The sequence below is a fragment of the Aspergillus udagawae genome, assembly GCF_001078395.1.
Source record: "Aspergillus udagawae IFM 46973 DNA, scaffold_3, whole genome shotgun sequence".
NCBI lineage: Eukaryota > Fungi > Ascomycota > Eurotiomycetes > Eurotiales > Aspergillaceae > Aspergillus > Aspergillus udagawae.
In genome coordinates this window covers 2782846-2810512 of record NW_025091266.1, presented here as the reverse complement: position 1 = coordinate 2810512, position 27667 = coordinate 2782846, and the positions used below count along the sequence as shown (strand labels likewise).

The 27667-nt window shown below is 51.3% G+C and overlaps 10 protein-coding genes across 10 annotated transcripts; 5 read left to right on the top strand and 5 right to left on the bottom strand.

Moving 5' to 3' along the window:
• Window positions 1–118: 118 nt before the first annotated feature.
• Aud_004831 (uncharacterized protein) lies at window positions 119–903 on the bottom strand (the record flags this gene model as incomplete). The annotated part of the gene is made up of 3 exons (XM_043289767.1): window positions 119–184; window positions 260–685; window positions 766–903. 3 exons carry the CDS (start codon window positions 901–903, stop codon window positions 119–121), a joined length of 630 nt encoding a protein of 209 aa, XP_043145702.1.
• Window positions 904–1225: 322 nt separating this feature from the next.
• On the top strand, window positions 1226–2704 carry cdc43 (protein geranylgeranyltransferase type I subunit CDC43; the record flags this gene model as incomplete). The annotated part of the gene is made up of 5 exons (XM_043289766.1): window positions 1226–1816; window positions 1876–1921; window positions 1971–2335; window positions 2384–2492; window positions 2553–2704. 5 exons carry the CDS (start codon window positions 1226–1228, stop codon window positions 2702–2704), a joined length of 1263 nt encoding a protein of 420 aa, XP_043145701.1.
• A 1552-nt stretch (window positions 2705–4256) lies between these two features.
• Window positions 4257–7435, top strand: Aud_004829 (non-specific serine/threonine protein kinase; the record flags this gene model as incomplete). The annotated part of the gene is made up of 5 exons (XM_043289765.1): window positions 4257–4310; window positions 4585–4613; window positions 4683–4800; window positions 4862–5009; window positions 5067–7435. 5 exons carry the CDS (start codon window positions 4257–4259, stop codon window positions 7433–7435), a joined length of 2718 nt encoding a protein of 905 aa, XP_043145700.1.
• Window positions 7436–8121: 686 nt separating this feature from the next.
• Window positions 8122–9878, bottom strand: Aud_004828 (putative l-fucose permease; the record flags this gene model as incomplete). Its single annotated transcript, XM_043289764.1, has 6 exons — window positions 8122–8513; window positions 8582–8812; window positions 8869–9213; window positions 9279–9496; window positions 9577–9677; window positions 9744–9878. 6 exons carry the CDS (start codon window positions 9876–9878, stop codon window positions 8122–8124), a joined length of 1422 nt encoding a protein of 473 aa, XP_043145699.1.
• Window positions 9879–10984: 1106 nt separating this feature from the next.
• Aud_004827 (calcium-transporting ATPase) lies at window positions 10985–14272 on the bottom strand (the record flags this gene model as incomplete). Its single annotated transcript, XM_043289763.1, has 5 exons — window positions 10985–11090; window positions 11151–11473; window positions 11530–13845; window positions 13925–14082; window positions 14155–14272. 5 exons carry the CDS (start codon window positions 14270–14272, stop codon window positions 10985–10987), a joined length of 3021 nt encoding a protein of 1006 aa, XP_043145698.1.
• Window positions 14273–16078: 1806 nt separating this feature from the next.
• Aud_004826 (14-3-3 adaptor artA-like protein) lies at window positions 16079–17485 on the top strand (the record flags this gene model as incomplete). Its single annotated transcript, XM_043289762.1, has 8 exons — window positions 16079–16090; window positions 16284–16291; window positions 16363–16409; window positions 16472–16491; window positions 16553–16564; window positions 16625–16899; window positions 16964–17051; window positions 17129–17485. 8 exons carry the CDS (start codon window positions 16079–16081, stop codon window positions 17483–17485), a joined length of 819 nt encoding a protein of 272 aa, XP_043145697.1.
• Window positions 17486–18516: 1031 nt separating this feature from the next.
• On the bottom strand, window positions 18517–19501 carry Aud_004825 (eukaryotic translation initiation factor 3 subunit J; the record flags this gene model as incomplete). The annotated part of the gene is made up of 3 exons (XM_043289761.1): window positions 18517–19221; window positions 19293–19372; window positions 19483–19501. 3 exons carry the CDS (start codon window positions 19499–19501, stop codon window positions 18517–18519), a joined length of 804 nt encoding a protein of 267 aa, XP_043145696.1.
• Window positions 19502–20114: 613 nt separating this feature from the next.
• On the bottom strand, window positions 20115–21618 carry aspf22 (enolase acuN; the record flags this gene model as incomplete). The annotated part of the gene is made up of 4 exons (XM_043289760.1): window positions 20115–20910; window positions 20969–21308; window positions 21381–21437; window positions 21495–21618. 4 exons carry the CDS (start codon window positions 21616–21618, stop codon window positions 20115–20117), a joined length of 1317 nt encoding a protein of 438 aa, XP_043145695.1.
• Window positions 21619–23073: 1455 nt separating this feature from the next.
• On the top strand, window positions 23074–24480 carry rpt4 (proteasome regulatory particle base subunit RPT4; the record flags this gene model as incomplete). Its single annotated transcript, XM_043289759.1, has 4 exons — window positions 23074–23290; window positions 23405–23791; window positions 23845–24301; window positions 24360–24480. The coding sequence occupies 4 exons, from the start codon at window positions 23074–23076 to the stop codon at window positions 24478–24480; spliced, it is 1182 nt and encodes a 393-aa protein (XP_043145694.1).
• Window positions 24481–25380: 900 nt separating this feature from the next.
• Window positions 25381–27612, top strand: Aud_004822 (glycoside hydrolase family 47 protein; the record flags this gene model as incomplete). The annotated part of the gene is made up of 3 exons (XM_043289758.1): window positions 25381–25864; window positions 25921–26565; window positions 26618–27612. 3 exons carry the CDS (start codon window positions 25381–25383, stop codon window positions 27610–27612), a joined length of 2124 nt encoding a protein of 707 aa, XP_043145693.1.
• Between the last annotated feature and the right edge of the window lie 55 nt (window positions 27613–27667).

Here is a 27667-nt window from a genome sequence, read left to right as displayed (position 1 = left end):
ATATCAGAATTGCTGTGTAGTCGCAGATTTCGTCGTCATTCTCCAGTGTATGATGCTCTGTAGATTATGCGCAACGCCTGGATCCATGTGCATCAACAAACCAACGGAATACCACCATCTATTCTTCTCGTTCCACGAAACGAGCAGCTATTTCCTGCCGCTCTTCGCGGAGAGTGATGAAGATCTACCACGGATCAGCACAACTCAGCGGAGGCTCGCAGATACAACCACTGGCGGCCAGCACACCGACAAGACTTACCCAGAGCCAGAACATCATCTCCATAAACCCATACGTAAATACAACCCTATTCTTCAGCTGGTCCAAGCCTGATGTCGCCTCTACCGACCCATACCCTCCTGTCCTGCGCGCGGTACCCACCCCCCAAGCATCAGGTTTACTCTGGTAGATGAAGAACGAGACAGCAAAGAACAGACAGAACCGGGCCGCCGAAAGCAAAGTCCAGATCTCCGAGTAGAGGGCGGCGAGGCGCGCCGCGAAGGGGTTTTGCATCGCGCTGGACATAGGTGTGGCAGATTGGCTCCTGGCCGCTTGGGCCATGGCGACGAGCTCGTTGACCCGCGGGATTTTTGCGACAATGATCAGATCGACGAGAGCGTCGGCGATGAGGAGGATGCCGCATAGCGCAAAGGGGGATTGAGGACGGGAAAAGGACGGGGCTGCATCCTGTTTTGTGTCGTTGAATTCTGTCAGTTTGATTGAGGCCGGATTTGGGCTGAATGAGTTTAGAGAATCCTCGGACGTACGATCTGTAGCACTTCTCCTATCATGAAGACAACGTCTGATTCGGTCACTGTGCTTGGAGATCTGGTCAGGTACACGGCCAGAACAAACAGGAACAGGGCGTGTGCCTGAATGAGTGTCTTGGAGGAGAGTAGAGCCATGTTAGATGAAGACAGAGAAGATAAAAAAAGAATAATATTCTATATACAAGTCACAGCAGTAGCTGCGTATAGCCCTCAGAGCTATCGATACTTATCGTTCATGTTCATGACTTCGTAGCTGCGGCCACTTTTTTATTCACCTCCGATGTCTGGATCCATTTTGTGGGGTTACCGCTGTTAAGTCCGGAGCCCGCCCGCAAATAATAATGATAACAAGGTGTTATTCAAGCCACGGACTCAAAGAACTCGCCCCTTCGCATGTTCTTAGCTTTACCTTCATTTGATGTGACAAGCAGATGTGAGATCTGTCAAGCGCGGCAACATGACAGAGGCTGTCTTTAACAAAGAACGGCACATCAAATACTACCTCCGCTGTCTCAAGACATTCCTCCCCCACCAATACACCTCCAATGACTCCAATCGCATGCTCCTCGCTTTCTTCACAATCTCTGGCCTGGACATTCTAGGAGCCCTGGACAGCAAGATTACCGTCGAAGAACGAAAAGGGTACATCGACTGGCTCTATCACTGCCAGGTTCCATCGGGGGGTTTCCGCGGGTTCACGGGGACAGATTTTGGTATTGACAAGCGCACTCCGGAGAACGAAGCTTGGGACCCGGCGAATGTCCCGGCTACATTCTTTGCGTTGGTATTGCTGCTCATCCTGGGCGATGACCTGTCGAGGGTGAACCGCACTGAATGTCTTCAATGGCTGCCTAAACTTCAACGTGAAGATGGCAGCTTCGGGGAAGTGCTCGGCCCTGGGGGAGAGGTCAAGGGTGGTCGCGACCTGCGGTTCTGCTGCTGCGCAGCTGGGACACGATATATTCTGCGAGGGAGGAGCGGGAGAGGGCTTGCGGGTGTAAGCGATATTGATGTGGACAGGCTCGTGGAATTCATACAGGCTTGCCAGGTTCGAAGACTCTTAGGTGTTGGGTTGTGGCTGCGAATGCTGATACTTGGATCTGGTAGACATATGACGGGGGAATGTCGGAAGCACCCTTTTGTGAATCCCACTGTATGTGCAATGGACTCTGCCATAAGCGACTGATTTTGACTGAAGACAGCCGGTCTGACCTATTGTGCCATTGGCGCTCTGACCTTTCTTTGTCGTCTTTCCAAAGACCAGGCACACATGGCGCTTCTTTCCCCAGGGAGTTGGCAATTTGAACATTTGCTCAAATGGCTCGTCTCCAGACAGACGTCTGATTTGGGTGAAGAGGAGGAGTCGGATGAGGAAGACGATAGTCCACCTGACCAAAGTGAAGGTTTACAGCCTGATACAGGCAACCTCAGTCTTGACGAGAAGATTGCCTTGATTCCCAGTCTACCTCCGCCAACAGAAGAATCTCTTAACTGGGCAGGTTTCAATGGGCGATGCAACAAATATGCGGATACATGTTACTCGCTTTGGAACACGGGTACGCTCGTAGTAAGTGTTTACCGATCTAGTGATGGTGAACGCTACTAACAGGACTAGATGATGGGCCGACTACCTCTTATCGACCAGCAGCGCAACCGGCAATATCTGCTCGAGAAGACACAGCACATTATCGGCGGGTTTGGGAAAGGCATTGGTGAGCCTCCAGGTGAGATCTCAGAGCTCCTACGGCATAGAAGAAAGGGTATGTTCTAACGGTCCATGCAAGACCTTCTACACTCGTTTGCTGGGCTGGTATCTCTCGCATTTCAAGGAGAAGAGGGCCTGAGCAGCGTAGATCCTGCATTATGCGCCAGTCACCGGGCAGCTCAACATATGCAAAGTCTTCCCTGGTGGCAAGGAGACGAATTGATACTCTAATTATGGTGGATGGATATCCAAATAGCACGCTGTTCGTATTATCCGAGATCGTAGCCTGGGCTAGAAGTCTTGCCAATTTATACCCCAAGTCGTTGATTTTTCATTTCATGACACTTCAGAGCAATAGGTAGCTCCAACTTGGTCTTTGAATGGGAAGGATTCAGATTACTCAAACAATAATAAAATCTAATATTTGATAAATAAAAAGCAAGCGAGCACTTCCCGTGTCTAGGGGCTAGGAAGTGTTCTAGAAGACGGGCGGGAGCCGTCGTCATCGTAATTTATCTCTCTACCATTCAGGGGCTCGTTTATCGACCACACGACTCGCACTGAGAGCCACTTACTCAGTGATGATATCAGTATAGTCAAGGAACAACATGCTATACCAGATACATAGACGTATAGCGAAGATCTGAGCTCTCCGGTAAGGGATCCTCGTTTATGAGGCCCTCAACCTCCTCGGGTGAATGATACTGGGTTTTTGATGATGATGTCGATGTCGCAGGACTCGAGAGTCGAAATGGGGCACGTTCCCTCCTGCAAAATGAGCATCATGGTCTGTTTGTCCTCTTACTGGCTGTCAGTGGTTCATAATGGATTGTCCGACAATTGGCTTGTTGAATTGTGCGTACAGCCCATATGCAGTAGTCAATTATGTCCATAGGTAGAGAGGTAGATTCCTTTAACCTGTTTAACAATAACAGTTCCTCTGGTTCATCATCATCGTCATAATAAGGTACGTACCTCCAGATGGCGCCTTTGTCGGCTAGATAATCAGAAGGATAAGGAGGAGACGAAGAGTAATAATAGTCATAGTCATAATTATTGACTTCTGTCCAAACCGATGCAGAATCAGGTTGTCCGAAACAAACCAACTTCTTGTTTCATCATATTATTCTCCGGCATATCCAATAAGGTACCTAGATATAGGTATGTATTGCTAGCTTCTCCTTTCTTGACCAATTTACCCCCTCTTGTCTTTATACAGCATCTCTTTCTCTTTCCATCTTAATATTATATTTCTGCCTGTTTACTAATAATAATATCTGAGCTTCTCATCTTCAAGTCATTCCGACCTCCTTCCGACCCATTTCCACAAACAGCTGCCGTTCCGTCCATCCTCCACCTCCACGTCGTTCTGTTGGGCCCGAAATTTCCGCTTCGGACAAGGGAATTTTCTGCATCGCTCTTACATCGCTCTGCGAGTTGTCTCTCTTCCTTTGCGGAGACTTGAACGAGTTATAGCCGATTCCCTAACTGTTAAACAATTGCGATTCCATTTTGCCCGGTCCGTCCGTCTATGCGATCCGCGATCTGCCAGCCATCTTGCGCGCCGCCGTCCATCGCGTTAAACTCCTTGTTCTACTACGCTTCTTCGTCCTTCGGCACCATTCGTCCCTCTGATCGCGATACTCCTCCCCTGTCCCGCCTCAGGTTGGATGTCAGTCTCAAGCGGTCATCGTCGTGATCGTCCTTCGTCACAACGTCCCATCGTGCGCATACATCATCTCCGCGGCAATCTCCAAATTAGGCGGAGACGAAGTCATAACACATGCCGTCGGCCAGGACAAGAGCGGAGGTTCAATCCCAGAAACAAAAGGAAAAGGTTCGTCTAAGGCATTGATATTTGGATGCATCATAAAACGGTCAACCTAAGGCTCGCATCTTCTACGAGACCCCACATCCAAACTCTATTGGGCCAAATCATGTCAACTGGCTGTAGTTATTGTCAAACCCATCTGTCATTACGCGGTCTCTCATGTGTCCTGACGTTTCCCTTTCATAAATCCCTGGACGTTTGATATGCTGCTTATTTTCTCCTATGGTGCTGTCGAAATGAAAGTTGCTGACTTCTGGCGATTTGCGTCACGCCGCAATAGCTCGCCAAATCATACCATGAGTTATTGGAGTAAGCTGCCACTTTTATACCCCAAGCCCTGCCAAAACCCTACGATACTAATCTACCCTGCGTTTCCAGGGAGTTCTCGTCGAAGGACCTTCGAACCGTTGGTAACTACACCCTTGGAAGGCTGATTGGGAAAGGCTCCTTTGGCAAGGTTTATCTTGCTTCCCACAAGCTCACCAACGGCTCCAAGGTATCATCCACCCCACGACCGAGATAAGAGGCAGAGCTATTCTAATCGGGTTCGTCCATAGGTTGTGCTCAAGTCCTCCCCAAGGGAGGACACGAACCTGCCGCGCGAGATTCATCACCATCGCCAATTTCTCCACCCACATATCGCCCGTCTTTATGAGGTTATAGTGACAGAAAAATTGGTCTGGCTTGTACTCGAATACTGTCCAGGTAGGGAACGGTTGTAACGTGATGCAGTCGGCTACCGCTGACAAGAACGATGCGCAGGTGATGAACTCTACAACTACCTTCTCCGCCATGGCCCCCTCCCTGTCGACAAAGTCAAGAAAATATTCACACAGCTAGTGGGCGCAGTCGCATACGTGCATAGCAGGTCATGTGTTCATCGCGATCTCAAGCTGGAGAACATCCTTCTCGACAAGCACGAGAACGTCAAGCTCTGCGATTTCGGGTTTACGCGAGAGTATGACGGCAAGGCAAGCTACCTACAGACTTTCTGCGGTACGATCTGTTATAGTGCACCCGAGATGCTGAAGGGAGAGAAGTACGCCGGAGAGAAGGTGGACGTATGGAGTTTAGGCATCATCCTCTATGCGCTTCTCGCCGGAGAGCTGCCGTTTGACGAAGACGACGATCAAGTCACCAAGAAGAGGATTCTCACCGAAGAGCCAGTCTTCAACGATAAATTCCCCGACGATGCCAAGGCCCTCATCAACTTACTCCTGTCCAAGCGACCTCTGATCCGACCGAGCTTAGCCGATATACTGGCTCATCCATTCCTCGCAGAGCATGCTCCGGAGCAGCAAGCAATTCTCAAGATCGCTCGTCCCGCGCCTTTCTCGACACCCTTGGAAAGGACTACCCTCCAGCGGATGAAAAGTGCTGGAGTTAATGTCGACGAAGTCATGGAGAGCGTCCTTGCTCAACGATGCGACCCGCTCGCCGGCTGGTGGGCTCTCCTCATTGAGAAAGAGCAGCGGAAAGAGCTCCGGAGGGAGCGCAAGCGACGGGAACGAGAGGCCGAAGCGAAGAACTTGCGACGACTCAGCGCCGCTAGTAGCCGTTTGGAGAAGATCTCTGCTGCGCTCCTTGAAGTGGATGAGGAAGGACATGCGTCTCCGGGCACATTGCTTCAGGAACGTGGAAGAAGGGACAGGCGCAGTCTTCCCTCTCAGCTCGCTGTCCCGGAGCTGCCAATGCTCCCTGAGCCGGTTCGTATGCAGACCTCGGATGCGACGACCCCGGCGCCGCCACCGCCTCCACCTATCGACAAGGCCTCGATCCGATCTGGCAGCTCAACAAGACGTCGGCCAGTACCCCCTCCAAAAGATAATACGCGACGGCCGAGCACACTGCATGCTAGTGCGTCGCAGCCGGAGTTGGCACAGCACAATGGTATCCTCAGGCGTCGAACTGGACGCCGTCAATACCCGATCATCAGTCAGCTCGCATCGCTGAAACATTGGTTTATGGAATCTGCGAAGAGGGCAAAGTCTCCTCATTCCAAATCAGCGGCGGGAGGGCATCGCAAGTTCTTCTCCGACAGACTGAGTCCGGGGAAAGGGCAAGAAGCCGGGAAGAAACCAGCGCCAACCTCACCAAATATCCCTCCTGCAGGCGATCTAGCGACTCCGACGCAAATCAAGCGCGCATCCAACGCCAGTAGCCTTGCGCCAAGCAGCGCCTCCTACTCCAACAATCGTCATTCATATCCGCGACAACCCCGGCCGCTGAGTACTGGCTATCCGAGCCATCGTAATTCCCTATCTCCGTCTCCGATCACGCCAAGGGGTTCGTACAGACGATCCTCCACGGGACTACGAGGTCGCAAATCCACCTCGTCTTCTGTCTCCTCCATACGAAGCATTCATCATACGCACACTCACTCCAAGGCATCTTCTGTCTCCTCAAACAGCATTGGATCCGCATCGACCCCGACGGCTCGGCCTTCGAGATCTCCGCACTCCTCGATCAAAGTTCTTCCTACGACACCCAGCGCCTCTGCACGCTTTCCCAGTAACATTCGCCTTGTACGGAATGCAAGCAATGGATTCCGTGATGCGCACGATGCGAATGGAAGGATGCAATCTGTTTTCAACGAAGCAGCGCCCGCGCCGTTACTCTACTCGCCATCAAGCAGCCTTGTGTTTGCCAGGCGCAAAAAATCTGCGTTCAGAGGTCCTATGTTGCACACAGCACATCTCATGGCCTCTGGTGTCATGCCCGCACCGGAATTGCCACACGACAATGCTGCATTGGATTCGGCCCATGGTGCAAGCAAGGTTCGGGCTGCAACGCGGAAAAGTCAAATTATCGAAGAAGAGGAGGATATGCTAGAGGAAGATATTGAGGAAGTAGAGACTTTTGACGGTCCAGATGAGGATCCAGGCTCGCCAGTGGACGCTATTATCAGGCCAGAGGAAGAGAGTAAGCCTTTTGACTGTTCAAGTGATTCAGCGGCCGAGTCTCAAAAGCCATCGCTGGCCCCCGCGCCGGATATCGACACGAGCCCACTTCGGCCCCCTCGCTCTTCCTCTCTGAAAGCATCAAGAGCAGGCACAGCGGATGCGCCAGCTCTGCGCGACGAGGACAGCAAGACCGTTGTTGTCACCTCCACAAACGCTGTGGCTCCCTAGGATTCGTCTTGTGTCGACACATCGAATTGGACCGACGAACAAATTCCATGTCGGGTGACCCACGACCTCTCATAGATTCATTTATATTTGTTTTGCACTAGCCTTTATACCCCTTTTGCGGCAATGTGGCATCGGCTTTCTTGAATACCTGTATTACTTTGCATTTGGTGGAGATACGAACGGTATACGCCTTTTCATCGTCTGCCACGAATTCATTCATTTTCGTTCCTTTCCTTTTTCCCTCCCATCGAACCTTTCCTTCACTTCATCCGTTTCTCTCTGATACAATCTCTTCCCTCTGTACCTTGGTGATCTCTTCTTCTGCTGCCTTTCATTCCCCCACCATATTCACGCTGTGGAGATACCCTCTATTTTGACTCATTTTCGTTTTTCTCCTGCCTGCTCGGGCTGGTACCCGATTGACCACAGAGAATGATATTTAGCGCACAGCGCATTTATCCCGCCGTTGTCTAGATGCCGACAGTTCATTCGAGCTTTTTGCTTCTGTTTGTTCGACCTCGTCATATACATATGTCCATATAGATAGAGTAGATTTCGTCAAAACTTGTTACGCAATAGACATGCACCGGCTGTCAGTGTTGATTGGAATGCTTCGCATTAGGTATAGATCATAACGCATCATTATACTCATCGGAAATACAAATTTACTGTCAAATTTGCCATCATTAATGCTCAATGTGGACGGACCCCTCTGCCGACTTCTCCATCCCCCGAGCCTCCACGTCCTTCGTCACGCCAGCTCCATCACCCTCGATCAACCCGATCTGGCTGTCGCCGACCTTGTCGACCGTATCGCGGTATGCAGGCACAAAGTTGACGGCGACAGCATACGTCCACGCAGCGACCATGAACATCGTGGGGACAATCATGGCGAAGCCCGTGCTGTTGTGCATGTCAGCCACATGGCCCAGGAGGGGCGGCACGACGGCACCACCGCAGACACCGCCAACGATGAAGCCAGACCCGCGCTTATAGTGCCGGCCCAGACCGCGGATGCCCAGTGCGACGATGGTGGGGAAGCAAACGGATTCGAAGAACAAGGTGACGAAAAGCATGGCTGTTGGGGATCAATCATCAGTCAGTACGTGTTCGCGAGCAACAGCTAAAGGGGGAGGGAGCGCATACCGATACCACTCTGATGTCCTTGGGTGATGGAGGCAGCGAGGAACGCCACCACCCCCGAAAGATATACCAGAAAGACCCAGCGTGCGCGCATGTATTTCATGAGGAAGGCGCCGGAGAAGCGGCCGACGGTGAAGGCACCCTGCGCGCCGGCGAGGTACTTGGAGCCCGTGGCGCTGGAGGTGCCAGGCCAGGTTTCGACGACGTAGTTGATAAAGTAGCCTGCGATGCCGACTGTCGTGTCTGTTAGACGGAGCGGTATGATATATAGAGGATAAAGATTGACGCACCTTGGGCACCGGTGTACGTAAACTGAGCGAAGGCCGCATGGAACAGCTTGTATTGCTTCCATAGTGGCTTTTCCTGCTCGTCGACGTGGGTTTCGGCGACTTGGAAGGCCATGTCCTCATCGGTGACTTCGGGGATGTTGGATAGGAAGAAGACCCCAGCAAGAAGGAAGACAAAGATGCCGATGGCAAGATAGACCCATTGCACGCTCTTCAATGCTGATACATCGTCCTGAGTATTAGTGAAGAAGACGTATGAGGCCAAAACTGGAGCGACACAGGTGCCGATGCCGTTGAAAGCCTGGGCAAGGTTGATTCGCAATTCAGCATACTTCGGTGGCCCACAGACTATTGGGCGCAGGTTAGCACGGCTGCCTTTGTTCTATTGACGTATTCTTATCATCTCTACTGACCGGTGAGATACGGATTGGCAGCGGTCTCTAAAGAACCTAGCCCCGACCCGATGACGAATGTAGCCGCGCAGAAACCTCCAAATGACCGATTGAGGCCGGCCGGCCACATGCAGAGCGCTCCAATGCCATACAGGGTCAGTCCGAAGATAAAGACGGCCTTGTATCCGTAGTGACGTAGAATCCAGTTGGCGTAACCCAGCGACGCGAGCGGATATGCCCTTGCAGCTAGTCAGCTCCACCATGGGTTCAAATATATATGTACGTATATATATATGGACATGCAGCCGGCAACTCATACCCAAAATATGCGGCCTGAAGACCCGAGGAACGAGTCCGGTTGATGCCAAGTGTATTTTGGAAATGCTTGTTGAGAGTATCTAGCAGGCCATAGGCAAAACCCTACACATGGGTCATGATCAACATATATTTATCAGGTTGGATCAGTCAATCCTGGCATTGACTCACCCACATAAAGAAGAGAATCGTGACTAGGGCGAGGGGCCACAGACTCTGACGCAAGGTGAGCGTAGCTGCAGAGGTGGTACTCTTATTGTTCACTCGGAGCGCAGAGCGCGATTTGAGCAACTGTGCGACCCCCATCTCAGCAATTGCGGAGGTTAATTGTCTGATGGTGTCTTGTAAAGGAATCCTTCATAAAGAGACGCAAGAAGAAAGACGGGATGAGGGGAGGGGCAAAGAGAAACAGTGACCAGGGTGGTTCGACGAACCAGACCCTTTTATGTACTACTACAGTACAACATCAGCCGTGCTACCCCAAAGCGAAGATGATTGCTCTCTTGGCAGTAGCGCATTATCAAGGTCACAGTGGCCGGCAGCCACAGACCACACGGCTCGTCAACGGCACTCTGTCCCATTCTGCTCATTTTCCGGGATGAGACCTCGAACGGGTCGGCCTATCACGACCTGACGACATCAAACAATTCGCCGAGAAAAAGGCAGAGATTCCAGTTCGCCAAGCAGGAAACCACTGCATTTGCCCCCGAGTGAAGACGGTTTTGATGGCGCATCCGTACGGAGTACACCCTCACCTCCTCATCCCCCAGACTTCGCTTTCTCCGCACTCTGGGGAAGGATCGTCGGAGAAAATCCACCACTAAGCCACGCAGGTTAAACGTGCGAGGGTCTCCAATCCTGAGACTCCCAGAAGGGTTGATGATCATTGGACAGGGCGGGCCAAAATGCCCCAGGTGTTTTAGGTCGGGGTGACATTCCTCGCAAAGACCGAGGTGGGAGAAGAGTTCCAGCATCTCCTTGCCATTGACCCCGCGGGGTTCGTTTGTCTTTTCACCCGCATTTGTAGTGGTTGAAATTGTCTTAAGGCTAATAACCGGTAAAATTCAGCTTGCACGGTTCATACGCACGTTGGTGGCTGAGCTTGCCGAAGTAGAAGAGAGTATGCAGTGAACCCGCTTTCTTTTCCTCCCCAAAAATGTAACACTGATTCCAAATACCTGAGGCATCCAGAGGCAGCCACAAAAGTATCCAAGTGTATCTACTCATCACCATACATCAGGGTCAAGTCGTTTCGTCATCTCTATACGTTAGGATCATCTAGATTTATATATATATACTTGCAGATGCCTCACGAAAGAATAAAAAAGGAATGACAGGACTAATTCGCAAAAGGCCATTGTCTATATCTAGTCATCAACAGGCCCGTTGGTCATCATTTCATCGGCCGACGCCTACGCCTTCTTGGGCTTAAACGCCACCCCATTCTGCTGCTCCCCTGCATTTGCAGGGAGAGTATACAGGCAGCGCTCAGCGTATTTAAGTAGCTCGTCAATGGCCCTTCATAAACAGTTAGCAACAGCTGGACTCGGAATGAGGACGGATAAGGGCAAGACTTACACAACAGGAGCGCTGATCGCCAGAACCGCCTTCCATTCAGTCCAGTTCAGCGGCAAAATAGAGAACAATGTCTGCAGGAACGGGATATACAGAATGGCGAAATGGAGGGTCATCGACAGAATGATGGCGTAGACCAGCATCATATTGTTCCAAAGAGGGAAGGCGAGGAGAGATTCGCTGGACGAGAGCGCGTTCATGGCGTTCAGCATCTCAATAACCACAAGGATCGAGAGCGACACGGTGGATGCGGACCGCGACATGTCGTTGGAGAACATTTCACAACCGATCTCGGGGAATTGAGCGGAGCATTTGTGGAAGTGGGACTACAAATCTGAGTTAGACAGGCATGAAAAGATTCCCACCGAGACGATTGGCTTACCAGCTGCCAGAAGGAGATCTGAGGTCCCTCTGGATTATAAACAAACCACCATATGTAACCAAAAACAGTAGCAGCACCAACGTATGTGCCAATGACCAGGTATCTGAAAAGTAGCCAACCACCCACAAGAGGCTCATCGCGCTTTCTGGGCGCGCGTCTCATCACATCATGGTCAGGAGGGTTGAACGACAAGGCAGTAGCAGGCAACCCGTCAGTGACCAGGTTCACCCAGAGAAGCTGGACGGGGATCAATGCTTCGGGCATGCCCAGAGCTGCGGTCAAGAAGATAGATACCACCTCGCCAATGTTTGAGGAGATCAGATAGCGAATGAATTGCTGGGTGTTGCTGTATATCGATCTGCCCTCTTCAACAGCCACGGTGATTGTCGCAAAGTTGTCGTCAGCCAGAACCATATCAGCAGCCAGCTTAGCAACATCAGTTCCCGTACCCATGGCGACACCAATATCGGCCTTCTTCAGGGCAGGAGCATCGTTGACACCATCACCGGTCATTGCAACCACATGGCCCAGGGATTGAAGAAGATCGACCAGCTTGGACTTGTGGCTTGGCTCGGTACGAGAGAACAGAGACGCCTTCTTGACGGCCTCAAGCTTTTCACTCTCCGAGAGGCTGTCAAATTCCCTGCCCGTGAAGCTCTTGCCCGTAAGGTCCTCATCCTGACCAAAGACACCGATTTGACGGCAAATAGATTCAGCAGTATGGCGGTTGTCACCGGTGATGACGATCACACGAATACCAGCGGCACGGCATTTCTGCACAGAGTCAGCGACCTCGGTGCGTGGAGGGTCCAGCATTCCAACGAGGCCAATCAGAGTCATGTTCCTTTCCAGCTGAGCGTACTCCTCGGTAGTTTGGGCATTGTGCAAAAGGGGGGTATCCGCGATATCGTCGACACTAGCCAGGGCAATGACACGCAAACCACGGTTTCCGTATTCGACAACTTCCCTAGCAAGAAGATCACTGTGCGCTTTCGTGAGAGGGACACGGGGCCCATCAGATCCCAAAAGGACATACGAGCAGCGTTCGAGGATCGATTCAGGGGCGCCCTTGACCAGAAGCTTCTGAGCCTTGTCCTTTGTAACCAGGACAGACATACTCTTGCGGTCGCGGGAGAATTCATACGTAGCCTGCAGTGGTAGGCGTGATTCATAGTGGGCACTCGAAACGTGAAGTCTCTCAGAAGCCGGCAATCTGAATACCTTTTCGTTGGTAGCCACGTCATCAGTGCCGATCTTTTCAACTAATACCCTCAATGCTCCTTCAGTAGGTTCACCGATGCAGGAGAAAGTGCCACTCTTGGGGTCATGGGCAAGGGACGCGCCGTTGCAAAGTGCCATGACTTCAGCCATCTGGCGAACGGTAGACGAGGTTACAGCAAGGTTCTGCAATACCTTCCCATTACGGGAGAGATTGCCCTCAGGAGCAAAAGTTGTGCCCTCGACGTCTACCTCCTCCAGGTCGTCACCGGACGCATTAAGATAGACAAGCTTTTCCACGCTCATCTGGTTAGTAGTCAAGGTTCCAGTTTTATCGGAGCAGATCACACTGCAGCTACCCAAAGTTTCGACGGACGGCAGAGATCGAACGACGGCGTTCTTAGCCGCCATCTTGCGCGTACCCAGAGCGAGACAGGTGGTGATGACCACCGCCAATCCTTCAGGAATGGCGGCCACGCCCAGAGAGACCGCAATCTTGAGATAGTAAATGGCACCCTTAGCCCAGCCACCATGAGCCGGGTCGTTGAAGTGCTCAACGTTAATCACCCAGACGAGAACACAGATGACAGTGATCACTTTGGCCAGCATGTCGCCAAAATTGTTGAGTTTCTGCTTAAGCGGCGTCGGCTCTGAGATCTGGGACGTGATACTTTCGTGGATGCCACCAATAGCAGTTGATGCACCAGTCAACACAACAATGGCAGTAGCATGGCCGTTGACAACCGATGTGCCCGAGAATAGGATATTTGTCTGGTCTTGCTTGACGGCCTGTTCATCCTTGATGGTGCGAGCATCCTTGGACACACTCTCACTTTCACCTGTCAGGACCGCTTGGTCAACGCGAAAACTGTTACTTTGAATAGATAGCAGTCTGCAATCGGCCGGAACGCGGTCACCAACTCCGATGTGGATGACATCTCCGGGAACCAGATCTTCCGCCTTAATGCGCTGGGTCTTGCCATCACGAACCACTGTCGCTTCGTTTGCAGAATATTCTTGGAGAGCAGCAATTGCCTTTTCCGCGCTGCTCTCCTGCGTGACACCAACCACAGCATTGAGGATCAGAATGGTCAAAATCTAATTTGGCAGGTTTTCAATCAGTTCAATTTCCTCAAAAAGCATCACGTTTTGTACAACCGGGTTTCGCAGAACGTACCACAACAGGGTCAACAAAGGCCGTCCAGTCGTCACCTCCCTCGAAAAGAGCCAGCACAAAGGACACGGCAGCAGAACCCAAGAGGATGAGGACCAGTTGGTCCTTGAATTGTTCTAGTACAAGTTCCCAGAGAGGAGTCGGTGGATCTTCCGCAAGAGCTTCATTGCCCATCGACACCGGTCAGCTTGGATCACGCTATGAGATGAGAGTAGAGGTGGGGGTGTGCTGACCATTTGGACCATACTTCTGCCTAGATTTCAAGACCTGATCCTGAGACAGACCAGTGCGCTCTGAGACTCCAAAGCGTTCCAGCACTTCTGCTGGAGAATGGAGAAAAGACCGCTCCATTGTCAATCACGCCTCGGACAACTGACCAAGCCAATGAGGGAGGGAGAGGGAAGGGAGAAATAGGAAGAATGAACGGAAAGAAATATAAAGAGAGAACGTGGTCTACCGAGTCAGCAACATGAATGCCAAGTGGCCGGATGGACAAAGGTTACCACTAGTAGTAGACCAGGTTAGGTAAGTAGTACTCGGATAGCAGTACTCTAGATAGAAAATCGGGAAGGATCTAGAAGGAAGGAAGGGGGAAAATCGATCAATAAATATCCGAAAGAAGGACCCAACAACACAGAGAGCGATACGAGAGGGAAGATCGTCCAACAGGTCTATCGAATGAAAAATGACTATTCTGACATTCTGGGCCAAAAAGAAGGAAATTCAAAGTCTATCCTGTAGAGGCGTAGCTGGTCTTTGCCCCAGACGCTGAGGGCAGAATGATGCAGTTTGGCTGTTAAACGTGTTCTCTTTTTTTGGGCGGTGACTGTTCTGCTCAATCTCCGCAGACCCCGGTAACCCACGCTGAAGGACAAGCCGGAGGGTCACAGGGCTGAACCGTATCAAAACGTTTCTATAGATTAAGGTGCCATGTATTTTATGTTGAAGATCTCTCAAAATTCTGTTGATCTAAAGTGGTGATTTCCTTCGATGATCTGAATGGAAGTCGCAATTTCAGATCTGATAAGGAGAGCTCTCAAGTCTTATCTACCTATAATCAAGTCTAGGTAACTAAGGCTCAATTACACAAAGAAGGGCGATGAGCACAGTTGGGAGATTCTGCTCTTGTTAGACAGTTGCCCACTGTTCAAGGTGGAAATCTCTTCTGTAACCACCTGTAAGGTCACCGATATCCATAATAGCGACCAAGCTCCACTGAGAAATGATGATGCCTTGAGGGGACCCATGCTAAGAAACCCCGGTCCGTTGTTTCTTTCGACGCACGTATGAATCTGATGCGTTCTACAGCATGGACGAAATGGAGGAGCGTCTATCATGATTTGGATAGCATGACGATGTCTTATTGACGACTTCATGTCTAGGATTGCTATGCTCAAGTCACCGAAGACTTTCCACCGGAATACACAGCAGCCGGATACTATCCTTCTTGAGATGGCTGGCGGAGAATCTACCACCAGTTTAGCTAGAGACAGCTCCCCAGATGTAGGGCTTTTGCCTTCACTTCTTTGCCTTCGCTGAAGTCTACAACGCTTGTATATTGATTCTTGCGCGTACTGTATAGCACATGGATTGCAGATTGTGAGCTTAGGCCCTCCATTTGGATGTAATTCCTGTAGAAATCATCCCATTTGATCGTATATGAGCTCGAATCTCCAGGGCCACTTTCAGACAGCAGAAGCTAGAGTCGCTGACACCGTCGGGACATGGAACTGTTGGGATAGCCATTGTACGTGGTATGGCCATAATTGCTTATTCCATCCACGGAACAAGGACTCCATATGAAGTGCTGATAAGCACTCCTTCAGTGTAACAGACACACACAAAGGTGAATGGCAGGCAGCTTGATGCCTGAGGCTGGCACAAAGCAACAAACAAGGCAAACACACCGCCTCACTCTCGCTAAAGCTGGCTGGCCCGTCAGCTCACCGATCCATCCCAATCACTTAACTACTTCCAGTTGCTGGGAAGATCACATCTTCAGGTCGTGATTACTTACCTACTCTACTTGCTTCTTCCATCTCCTAACCCATTTCCCTAAGCCATCTTCCTTATCTACCTAGTCTCCTTACTCTCTCTTCCACAGTTACCAACATCTCCTTTTCTTCTTTCCTCTCCCTTATCCCATAACCTTTCATCATGACTTCTGAGGTATGTTATGTTATGTTGTTCCAGCCTAACCCCTCCTCTCGCTGTTGTTGTCCACCATGTCACCGCTGTCATAATGTCCATGGCGTGTATACACACACACACCACCCCCACCATCACTCTAATTTCTATTCATTTTTTATCTTTCGCCTCTTTTTGATCAAGGTTTTACTGACAGTCTATTTCTGATGTATAGCGTGAGAAGTAAGAATCTCCGGCGACTATCAATCTTGAAACAGATGGCAGGATCGCTGACGTCTTTCCCCTCCCTACAGCAAGACTTTCCTCGCAAGGCTCTGCGAGCAGGCCGAGCGCTACGATGGTTAGTTGTCTTTCCCCATCATATTCTCTGGCATGAAATAACCTAATGCTCACTTCTCACAGAGATGGTTACCTATATGAAGGTTCGTTTGTTTGTCTGACTAGTAAGGAATGGGTGGACTGATTCAGCTAACCGCCGGACAGGAAGTCGCCAAGGTACGTACAAATGAGGCTCCAATGTTGCACTGTTTCTCAATCACTAACTCCTTGGATAAGATTGGAGGCGAACTTTCCGTCGATGAGCGTAACCTCCTCTCCGTTGCCTACAAGAACGTGGTCGGTACCCGCCGTGCCTCCTGGCGTATCATCTCCTCCATCGAGCAGAAGGAGGAATCCAAGGGCTCCGAGCAGCACGTTACCATTATCCGTGACTACCGCCAGAAGATTGAGACCGAGTTGGAGAAGGTCTGCCAGGATGTCCTCGACGTTCTGGACGAGTCTCTCATCCCCAAGGCCGAAACTGGCGAGTCCAAGGTCTTCTACTACAAGATGTAAGCAAGCGATTTTTGACTCTAGCGTCTAAAATACGATCGCTAATCACCGTTTTGTCTATAGGAAGGGCGACTACCACCGTTACCTCGCTGAATTTGCTTCTGGCAACAAGCGCAAGGTTGCTGCTACTGCCGCCCATGAGGCTTATAAGGTATGCGATATGAGATCCGCGAGCGGAGTTCATGCAATATATTCTTGAGCGCTCGCTTACCGGCTGACCCCCTGTAGAACGCCACCGATGTTGCCCAGACCGACCTCACCCCTACCCACCCCATCCGTCTTGGTCTCGCTCTGAACTTCTCCGTTTTCTACTACGAGATCCTGAACTCGCCCGACCGTGCCTGCCACCTTGCCAAGCAGGCTTTCGACGATGCCATTGCTGAGCTCGACTCTCTCTCTGAGGAGAGCTACCGTGACAGCACCCTGATCATGCAGCTGCTGCGTGATAACCTCACTCTGTGGACCTCTTCCGACGGCAACGAGGCCGAGGGTGCCCAAGCCAAGGAGGACAAGGCCGAGGAGGAACCCACTCCCGCTCCTGAGGAAAAGGCTGAGGAGGCTAAGCCTGCTCCTGCCGAGTCCTAAACCGGCGGCTCTCGGGGTTTTCCTTTGTTGTATCAAAAGCCGTGTTGTGTCACTCGGCGTGTCTATTGGTGCCTGCAAGTCCTTTTCTTAGCCGCGTGACTGGTTTGGGCCGGCACATATCTTCCACTTGTTCGGGATCGTGTGGGTCGGGCCGGCGGAGTTTGATGATATCTGGAGAGGGAGGAAAAGGGGCCGAGTGGAATTTATCTCTCTTTTATTTGTCTCTATTCCCAACCCCAGCAAGATACAATTGTCGTTTATTTCCCATTTTACCCCTTTTACTAGTTTCCACTTCCCTTCCTCCCCTGTCCTCAGCTTTTATTCCCCCAATTAGTACCTGCCAATGGAAGTAGTTCGCTCCTTCGCATCAGATATTGAGAGAGGGAAGACCGGCAGGTCGAGACAGCAAAAAGGGAATATAGGGGGTGTCGGATAATTCATCAATCTCCATATATGATCGCCCTAGGGCCCTTCCATCGACTGCTAGCCTACTTCCCTACCAAAGGAGTGCATGCGTGCCCATCCAAGCTTTACATATGGGAGTCCCCACGCAAGGGGGCCGGAAGTCCAATTCTGAAGCTTTCCTCGCCCAAGACAGGAGTGCCTCCTTACCCTACCCCATTCTACATCGGTCTGTCGGTGGACATCATGTGATGACTCACACAAGGACTACAAGTATCTAAACTGACACTTTTACTATCGAGCTAGATGGCTTTGATATCATAAGCCTGACTTTAATCACTTTGCAAGGAAAACTCGGAGTAGCTTTTATAGAAATAGCGTCAAGAGGCATGCAATGTAGTCTATTGTTGAATCACATAGAGTTTATTACCCGAACAGGAGGCGCAGGATACAAGATATATAGGTAAGCATATACAAATCTCAAGAAATAAGAATGGGAGGTAAGAAATCACTGCTTCAATTAACAGTATGGACAAAAGCGAAGCGTCATTTGGAGGATATATGGGGACAAGGAAGAAGAGCGTCCTCCCTTTCCAAACATGTGTAACCCTAGATTTTCTTATCCTCAATCACATGAAGTCGTCATCGTCCAGTCCATCATCATCATAAGGTGTGGCATCAATCTTGTTGTCTCTGCTAGCAACAAGAGAGACCTTGGTCTTGGCCGCCTTGGACTTCTTGTTGCCTTTGTCGGCGGCACGCTCCTCCCTCATCTTCTCGTTGCTGATAGTGGTAAGGGCACTGGCAATCTTCTTGACATCACCGCTGTTGAGCTCCTTGACAAGCTGCTTGGTGAACTCCTGCGCCCACAGGGCGTAGTGAGGCTTCTTCGAGTGCGCCGTCAGCAGCGGGATCAGTGCGGTGGTCAGCCGGGTGAACTGGTCCTTGGTCGTGGGCTTGAACAGCGGCATGGCGGAGAGGTCGACGGCCTGCGTGGGATCCGCCGAGTCGCTGATGACGATCGCCTTGGGCGCCCCCCGGTTGCGGTTCAGATCGATCTCGTCAAACAGGTCCTGCGCGTGCTTAAGGTCACCCTCCTGCTCCGTGCGGCGCAGGCGGGCCCGCCTCTCCGCCTCGTCCTCGTCGCTGTCGTCCTCGCTCTGGTTCGCCTCGGCGAGTTTCCGTCGCTCCTCCTTGTGCTCTTCTATCCGCTGTGCCTTGCTCTTCTTCTTCGCGGCCGCCTCGGCTTCGGCCTTGGCTGCCGCCGCAGCAGCCTTTGCAGCCTTTTCCCGCTCTACTTCCGAGTCTTCGGCAGCGTCCCACGAGTCGAGGACCTTTTGTAGTCACAGAGCGTTAGTTGGCTTGAACTAGAAAGCAAGGTGTATAGATCACGGAGTAAGCTCACATCGTCTTCCTCCTCATCGTCGAACTTGCGTCTGGCCACTACCGGAGGAGGAGGGGGAGAGCTGCTATCTTCCTCATCGTCTAATAACTCAAGATCAGCATCTTTTTCAGGTTATCAAGATAAAATCTCCCTATCTGCAAGAACCCGGGATTGCGATATGTAGGCTTGCAGATTTCAAGATAGCACTTACCCCACTTTGAAGGCGCCATGGCGGGCAGAAATCGTCAAAAAAATTTATTTGACTGATGGGACAACGTTCGAGACTTGCTGAGTCGATGCCGAGGAGGTGATTCAGCAGGATCTACCGTCTTCGAACGAGGTAGACTGTCGTGGCGAAGACCGACGATGAATTTTCTGAATGGACACAGACAGAATCTCGCTGCCGCCGCAACAACTTCACAATGGAATCTTGTAGTGGGGCATGTGAATAATCACGTGATACTCTACCATTGATGCCCGATACATTGATCTGAGTGCCCTAGTACCTTGCTAATCTTTGCAATCTTTGCGGCCTTGGACATTGCTAGAGCCCATTGCAACGCTTGCGCTACGTTCTTACGTGGACAAATGCTTTACTGCAGACGTATTAAGTTGGATGCATTTTTCATTAAGCCACTATATAGTGTATTTGGCTGATCATATCATCATCATAACTCTTTATCGAACAGCATCGGGACGGGCTGGCATCTCTTGTTCAGCCTGCCTATGCTGTCATTTTTCGAAGCCCGCAAGGGGTCTGAGTCCAATCGTCATTTTTTGAAGCCGTGTCCGATTGGGTTGAGAACCTTTTTTAGGTGTAGATTATAGGGTCCGCGGCTGCATTTACAGGTTGACGGCAGTGCGGAACTTGGAACCAGCGTAGACGGCGTTCTCACCGAGCTCCTCCTCGATACGGAGGATCTGGTTCAGCTTAGCCAGACGCTCGGAACGGGCAGGAGCGCCGGTCTTGATCTGGCCAGAACGCAGACCGACGGCAATGTCGGCAATAGTGACGTCCTCGGTCTCACCGGAGCGGTGGGAGACCATGACACCCCAGTTGTCGGCGTAGGAGTCCTTGGCAGCCTGGATGGACTCGGTGAGGGTACCGATCTGGTTGACCTTGAGCAGGAGGGCGTTGCAGGACTTGAGCTCGATGGCCTTCTTGATACGCTCGGGGTTGGTAACAGTCAGGTCATCACCGACAATCTGGAAGTCGGAGGTCTTGTAGAAGTAGCTCCAGGCCTCCCAGTCATCTTCAGCGAAGGGGTCCTCAATGCTGACAATGGGGTACTTGGCAGCAAGGGACTTGTACAGGTCGGCAAGCTGCTCGTAAGTGAGCCACTTGGAGGAGTCACTCTCGGGGTTCTTGAAGTCAAGGTCGTACTTCTTGACGTCGGCCTTGTAGAACTCGCTGGAGGCGACGTCCATGGCGATCTTGATCTTGCCGGTGTAGCCGGCCTGTTCGATGGCCTCGGTGATCAGGTCGAGGGCCTCCTCAGCGGTCTGAATATCGGGAGCAACACCACCCTCGTCACCGACGTTGCCAGCGGACTGGCCGTACTTCTTCTTGGCCAGAGCCTTCAGCTTCTGGTAGACCTCGGCACCCTGGCGGAGGGCCTCAGAGAAAGAGGGGGCGGAGCTATTGATCACAATCAGGAATTGATCAAAGGAAGCCAATCCATCTGGGGCAGACTTACTCAGGAACGATCATGAACTCCTGGAAAGCGAGACGGCCACCGGCGTGAGAACCACCGTTCAGGACGTTCTGGAAGGGAACGGGAAGGACATAGGGCTTCTTGGTACCGGCGAGGTCGGAGATGTGAGCGTAGAGAGGGACACCCTTCTCAGCAGCACCAGCCTTAGCAACAGCCAAGCTGACGCCGAGGATGGCGTTAGCACCGAGATTGGACTTGTTGGCAGTTCCGTCAAGCTTGTTAAGGAACTCGTCAACCTTGGACTGGTCCTTCACATCGATGTTCTCCTTGATGAGAGCAGGGCCAATGGTCTCGTTGACATTCTTGACGGCCTTGAGGACACCTGTAGATCACATTGGCATCAGCGAGACATTCTTTGAGCACGAATATCATTACCAAGTAGATCCAAACTTACCCTTGCCGCCCCAGTGGGTCTTGTCACCGTCACGGAGCTCGTGAGCCTCGTGCTGGCCTGTCTCTTCGTCAGCATTCGAGGGTTTTAATGACACTTAATTTCAAGAGAACGAACCAGTAGAAGCTCCGGAAGGAACAATAGCGCGGTGCAGACCAGTCTCAGTGACAACGTCCACCTCAACGGTGGGGTTACCGCGAGAGTCGTACACGGAACGAGCGTGGATCTTGGTGATAGGCATTCTGACGAGCTGATGAAGAGGTCAGTTGGATGGAAATCGAGAGAGAAAAAAGGACCACAGGAAGTGAAAGAGGGCTGGACAGCTGATATAGAGAGGAAAAGCCAGTTACGGTGTGTTGGGTGTGTGACTAGCAGCGGGGGGTTGCTCTTCACCGATGACCCAAAATGATGAGTGGATGGGAGAGTCGGTATGAGAGGCAAGTGATGCTGATCCAATCAATTGCAAACCACAATCACGGTGACTCAACGGGACAAACTAACAGGGGCAGAAGACTCAAGTGATAAATTCCAATATGAATAGACTTGACGTGGAAGGCCCAATTTCTCTTAGTGATGAAGAAGGGCGTTGGAGGGGTCAACAGCACAGATGTGGAATGGTGGGGTAGATAGATGTTAATGATCTCAGAGGGGGAGAGCCAGGCCTAAACTTTACTTACATTTCAAGCAGTAGAGAGGACCTGAGGATAACGGGGGTTCAAGTGCAGCAAATGAAAAGAAAGATCAAAAAGACAATCGATCGTCTTTAAGCTGAAATCCTCGTCTTCTTGTAGTTTGCCAATGATTGTCCCCCGGGTAAAGCTCATGATGGAAGCTCCGAATCTTCCCAACATGACGGTGGGGCAGCGAACCGATCTGCTTCTCTCGCTGGCTGAGGCTTCTCCTTTGCACCGTTTCAATTGTAACTCTGCAGCGAGATCTTCCGCTTTCCCTCGGGGCAAGGCGGGTGAGGATAGAGACGGCGATGCTCATGTTTTAGACCTGCGAATGAGAGCAGCAGAGTCATAGTGATCTACTGGATATGGAGAACTGTATCTTCTCACTTGACAAGTTTGGATAACTATGAAGGGTATGCGCTACTGCTGAAGAGATTAGATTGAAGATACTCTATTACATACATTTACCTCTCTACATAGCTCTCTATATGCATTCAATCTATACGCGCCAAACTCAATCGTGGAAGAGAGGTTGTTAGCTATCCAATGCCTATATTACTGCCGCGCGTTGCATCTCAGCGGTCAATAATGAATAAACAGACAAAGTAGCATAGTCCCTGGTCAAAGGCGTACCGAGAGAAAATACTACCTAGCACTCCAGGCATCTTGCTAGGTTGTCTGGAAACTTCCATCCGTGGTGATTGCGTAATGGCACAAGGTCATGACACAGACACCTTCATGCCTTTATTCCTTGATGCCTTGTGGCCTTGTGGCCTTGGAATATCACGTGATAACGAGACTGTACATCTAGATCATGTGATCTATGAGCGGTTGCTCCGTAAGCTCTCAACAGCTCTACCAAGCTGGAGTAGCGAGGTCGGATACCCATAATCATCACCCTTCTTTTTGTACACATTGTATCGCAACACTGCAAATCAACCCTTTTTTCAGCTTCTACGTCGTTCTTCCAATTCATCCAAACCTGTCTGAAGTTCTACCCTCCGGACTTCACCCTTACAACGATGAACGGCGCAAGCGACCCTGAGAGAGAGCAGGCGCTCGAAGATTACAAGAAGAGCTTACTAGAGCTTCGAGAATGGGAAGCTAAGCTCAAGTCTCTGCGGATGGGCATCAAGGACCTGCAGAGAGAGTTTGATATCTCCGAAGAGAACATCAAGGCCTTGCAGAGTGTCGGTCAGATCATTGGCGAAGTGTTGAAACAGCTGGATGAGGAGCGATGTATGCCATTTTCATAACTCCTATCTATCCAAATGCGCATGAACTTGATCGTCTATAACACGATGGAAAGTTCAATACGATGATACGATAGCTAACTTTGGATAACTGAGATAGTCATTGTTAAGGCGTCATCCGGTCCCCGATATGTTGTCGGCTGCCGCTCCAAGGTCGATAAATCGAAACTGAAACAGGGCACTCGTGTTGCCCTGGACATGACAACACTCACGATTATGCGGATGCTCCCGCGTGAAGTCGACCCGATGGTGTACAACATGTCGTTGGAGGACCCTGGTCAAATCAACTTCGCGGGTATTGGTGGTCTGAACGATCAAATCAGAGAACTTCGAGAAGTGATCGAGTTGCCATTAAAGAACCCTGAACTGTTTCAGAGGGTTGGTATCAAGCCGCCCAAGGGTGTATTACTCTATGGACCTCCCGGTACCGGAAAGACATTGCTGGCACGAGCCGTGGCGAGTTCGATGGAAACCAATTTTCTGAAGGGTAGGCATATTTCTGCTGTCCCCTTCTTGCCGCAGCTACTGATCTTGTTATAGTGGTTTCGTCCGCGATCGTCGACAAATACATTGGTGAATCTGCGCGGTTAATAAGAGAGATGTTCGGTTATGCAAAGGAACACGAGCCCTGTATCATCTTCATGGACGAAATTGATGCTATCGGTGGCAGGCGTTTCTCTGAGGGTACCTCGGCCGACAGAGAAATTCAGAGAACATTGATGGAACTTCTGAATCAGCTGGATGGTTTCGACTACCTTGGAAAGACGAAAATCATCATGGCGACCAACCGACCAGATACCCTTGACCCTGCTCTGCTCCGTGCCGGTCGTCTGGACCGGAAGATCGAAATCCCCCTTCCCAACGAGGTTGGCCGTCTGGAGATCCTGAAGATTCACTCTAGCACCGTCCAGCTGGAGGGCGAGATTGATTTCGAAAGCGTTGTAAAGATGAGCGATGGTCTCAACGGTGCCGATCTGCGGAACGTGGTTACGGAAGCGTATGCTCACCTTTTCTGACCCCTTCATTGGCATGAGTAAATTGCTGACGTTGCATAGTGGACTTTTTGCCATCAAGGATTATCGGGACGCCATCAGTCAGGACGACTTTAACAAGGCGGTTCGCAAGGTCGCAGAGGCCAAGAAGCTGGAAGGCAAGCTTGAATACCAGAAACTGTAGTTTCACACCCTGATTACTTTTATGCACGACCCCATTCCTTGAATGGCCACCTCGAAATGAGACAGAATCTACCACAATATTGAAGAGCATTAATCCGGCCTTCATGACTTGCCTTGATATCTGCCGGTCTTTTTGGGATCAGTAGACAATAATCGATTAATGTTTTGTATAGTATATATCTATCTATCATGTAGTTTCATCAGAGGGGCCTCCCAGTTTCCCCGCATGCTTGAGCCGAAGCCGGACCCTGAGGCCTGATCTTTGCGCCCGCGTAACCTATAGTGTTGGGATGAACTGGCTCATCACGGTCTCATGCTGCCAGAGTGCAGCAAGAGGATTGAAGACCTGCCATTGCCTAGGGAGTTGCCCAGATTCCCCAAGCATGGAGCAGCAAGAGTTGGTGCCAAGACGCTTGCTTCCCCAAAAGAAACTCCGCCCGTTAAGACTTAGATCAACAGATCGGCCAAGTTGCAACAAGAAGTGGCCACACCTACCATTCCACCGTCCAACTACTTAACTGAGAGACACGCCTCGGAGGCTAGGTGGAAGGGACGCTGGACGACCTGGTAAGTACTTCCGCTTGTTCTAGAAGCAGCATTGATTATTCCGTGGGCAATCTTGTTCGGACCACGCATACTGATTGTTTGGGCTGCGGGACGGAGAAGTTGGCGAGCTTAAATCACCAAGCTTAAGACTGTTGAATCCGAAGATTGCTAATACTTTGGCTCTCCTTAGATTAATCACCAGTATTTGCGAATCGGGCATCCTGATAACAGTCGGATTGCGCATTGAATTACCCTATGCAAACCCACTAGTCCCTCTTCATAGTAGGTCTCTCGGCAGCTGGGTCAACCCTGAGAGATCGGAGACAAACATAGCGCAACAATAGCCCGTAGCGCCATGTCGAGCCCTCCAGCTCAGCGACTCCATAGTGAAAGCCACTGGCGTGCGAATCGCAATCCCAATGCCAGCCCTCTGGGCGGATATGGGCTATCGCAACAGTCGACGGGAGTAGCGAACAAACTCGGCAACTTCTTCGACGGCGGTCGCTCGCTCCCGATGTACAAGGATAAGCCGTACTTTGCGCCGCGGCGTACAGCGGTGAGGAGTAGGCGGAGGAAGATCCTGTATGGCGGATTGTGTGTGTTCGTGTTGGTCTGCCTGTGGTATTACACGGCGGGGTCCTATAAGCGGCAGACGCATGGGTTAGACACGCCTGACACGCCCAAGGGCGAGGAGATGTGGAAGTGGCTACAGAGTCTTGGGGATCCCGCGACTGACATTGAAGGTGGTCAGCATCAGAATATCGATTGGAATGCGCGAAGGGAAAAGGTCAGGGATGCTTTCATTATTAGCTGGGATGGTTATGAGCAGCATGGATGGGGTATGTTTCTGTTTCAATTGATTTTATGGGGGATACGCTGATGATTTTATGGCTAGGATATGACGAGTATAAACCGATCGCGAAAGAAGGAAGACAGATGGTGCCGGGAGGGATGGGCTGGATCATCGTTGACGCCCTCGATACACTCATGATCATGAATCTGACATCGCGAGTTCAACACGCGCGCAACTGGATCCACAACTCGCTACACTACAACCAAGACCACGACGTCAACACGTTCGAGACGACCATCCGGATGTTGGGTGGCCTACTGTCGGCGCATTATCTTTCCACCGCCCATCCCGGACTTGCGCCAATCGCCGACGACGACGCGGGCTCACCAGGAGAGGATCTGTATATCGAGAAGGCGACCGACTTGGCGGATAGACTGCTGGGTGCTTTCGACTCTAAGTCTGGAGTGCCATATGCCAGCATCAATCTGAATACCTCGACTGGTATTCCATCGCATGCAGACAATGGGGCTTCATCTACGGCGGAGGCTACCACTGTTCAACTCGAGTTCAAGTACTTGGCCAAGCTGACGGGAGAAGCGGAGTACTGGCGGGTGGTGGAGAAGGTGATGCAAGTGGTTGACGACCAGAAGATGGAAGACGGCCTGCTCCCGATCTACATCTATCCAGACTCTGGGCATTTCAGGGGAGACAACATCCGCCTGGGAAGTCGGGGCGATTCTTATTACGGTGAGTGAGCCAAGGTGTCTCTCAGTGGGTGTCCTACTAACAGTGGCTTTAGAGTATCTCATCAAGCAGTATTTGCAAACATCTAAACAGGAGCCCATCTATAAAGAGCTCTGGGATGAGTCGCTGATGGGCGTCCGCAAGCATCTGATTGCTTACACTAAGAATGCTCAGCTGATGATCTTGGGGGAGAAGCCGTCTGGACTCCAGGGGAGACTGTCGCCGAAGATGGACCACCTGGTTTGTTTCATGCCGGGAACTATTGCTCTAGGAGCGACCGGCGGCGTGCCATTGAGCGAAGCCCGGAAGTCTCCTGACTGGACTCAACGGCAGGACGAAGAGATTCTGCTTGCACGGGAACTGATGAAGACATGCTGGGCGACATACCTCGCGACTGAGACGGGTTTGGCTCCGGAAATCACGTACTTTACCCTGGACGACCCTCCGAAGATGTTCCACGACATGTACCCGGACTCGACGATGACCGCGGGCAACCGCAAGTCCCAGGGGGAGGACGTGCCTCTGAAGTCACAGCCTCTTTACCCGCTGGATGACAAGACTCTCAAGTGGCGGGAGGATATCCAGATTCAGAGCCAGGACCGCCACAACCTCCAACGGCCGGAGACGGTCGAATCGCTGTTTTATATGTACCGCGTGACAGGGGACGAGATGTATCGCCAGTGGGGATGGGAGATGTTCAAGTCCTTTGTCCGCCACACGGCGATAGTCGAACATGACCCGTCACACGAGGCCGATGTCCCTGCTGATGCTGATGCTGCAGCTGCCGGAGCGCAAGCCGAGAAAGTCGCGCGTCCCTCGCGGATTACGGGATTCACGTCGCTGAGCAACGCCAACACCGTGCCCCCCGTAACCCGGGACAACATGGAGAGTTTCTGGATGGCAGAGACTCTCAAGTATTTCTACTTGCTCTTTTCCGAGCGGGACTTTATCTCTCTGGAGGACCATGTATTCAACACGGAAGCCCATCCGCTGCCGCGGTTTCAGCCTACGGGTGATTTGAAGACGGGGTGGACGCGGAAGCCTCGCTAGAGGGGTTTAGTGCGAGGAAAATCTAGATTGCTGTACATATATACATTCCCCGGAT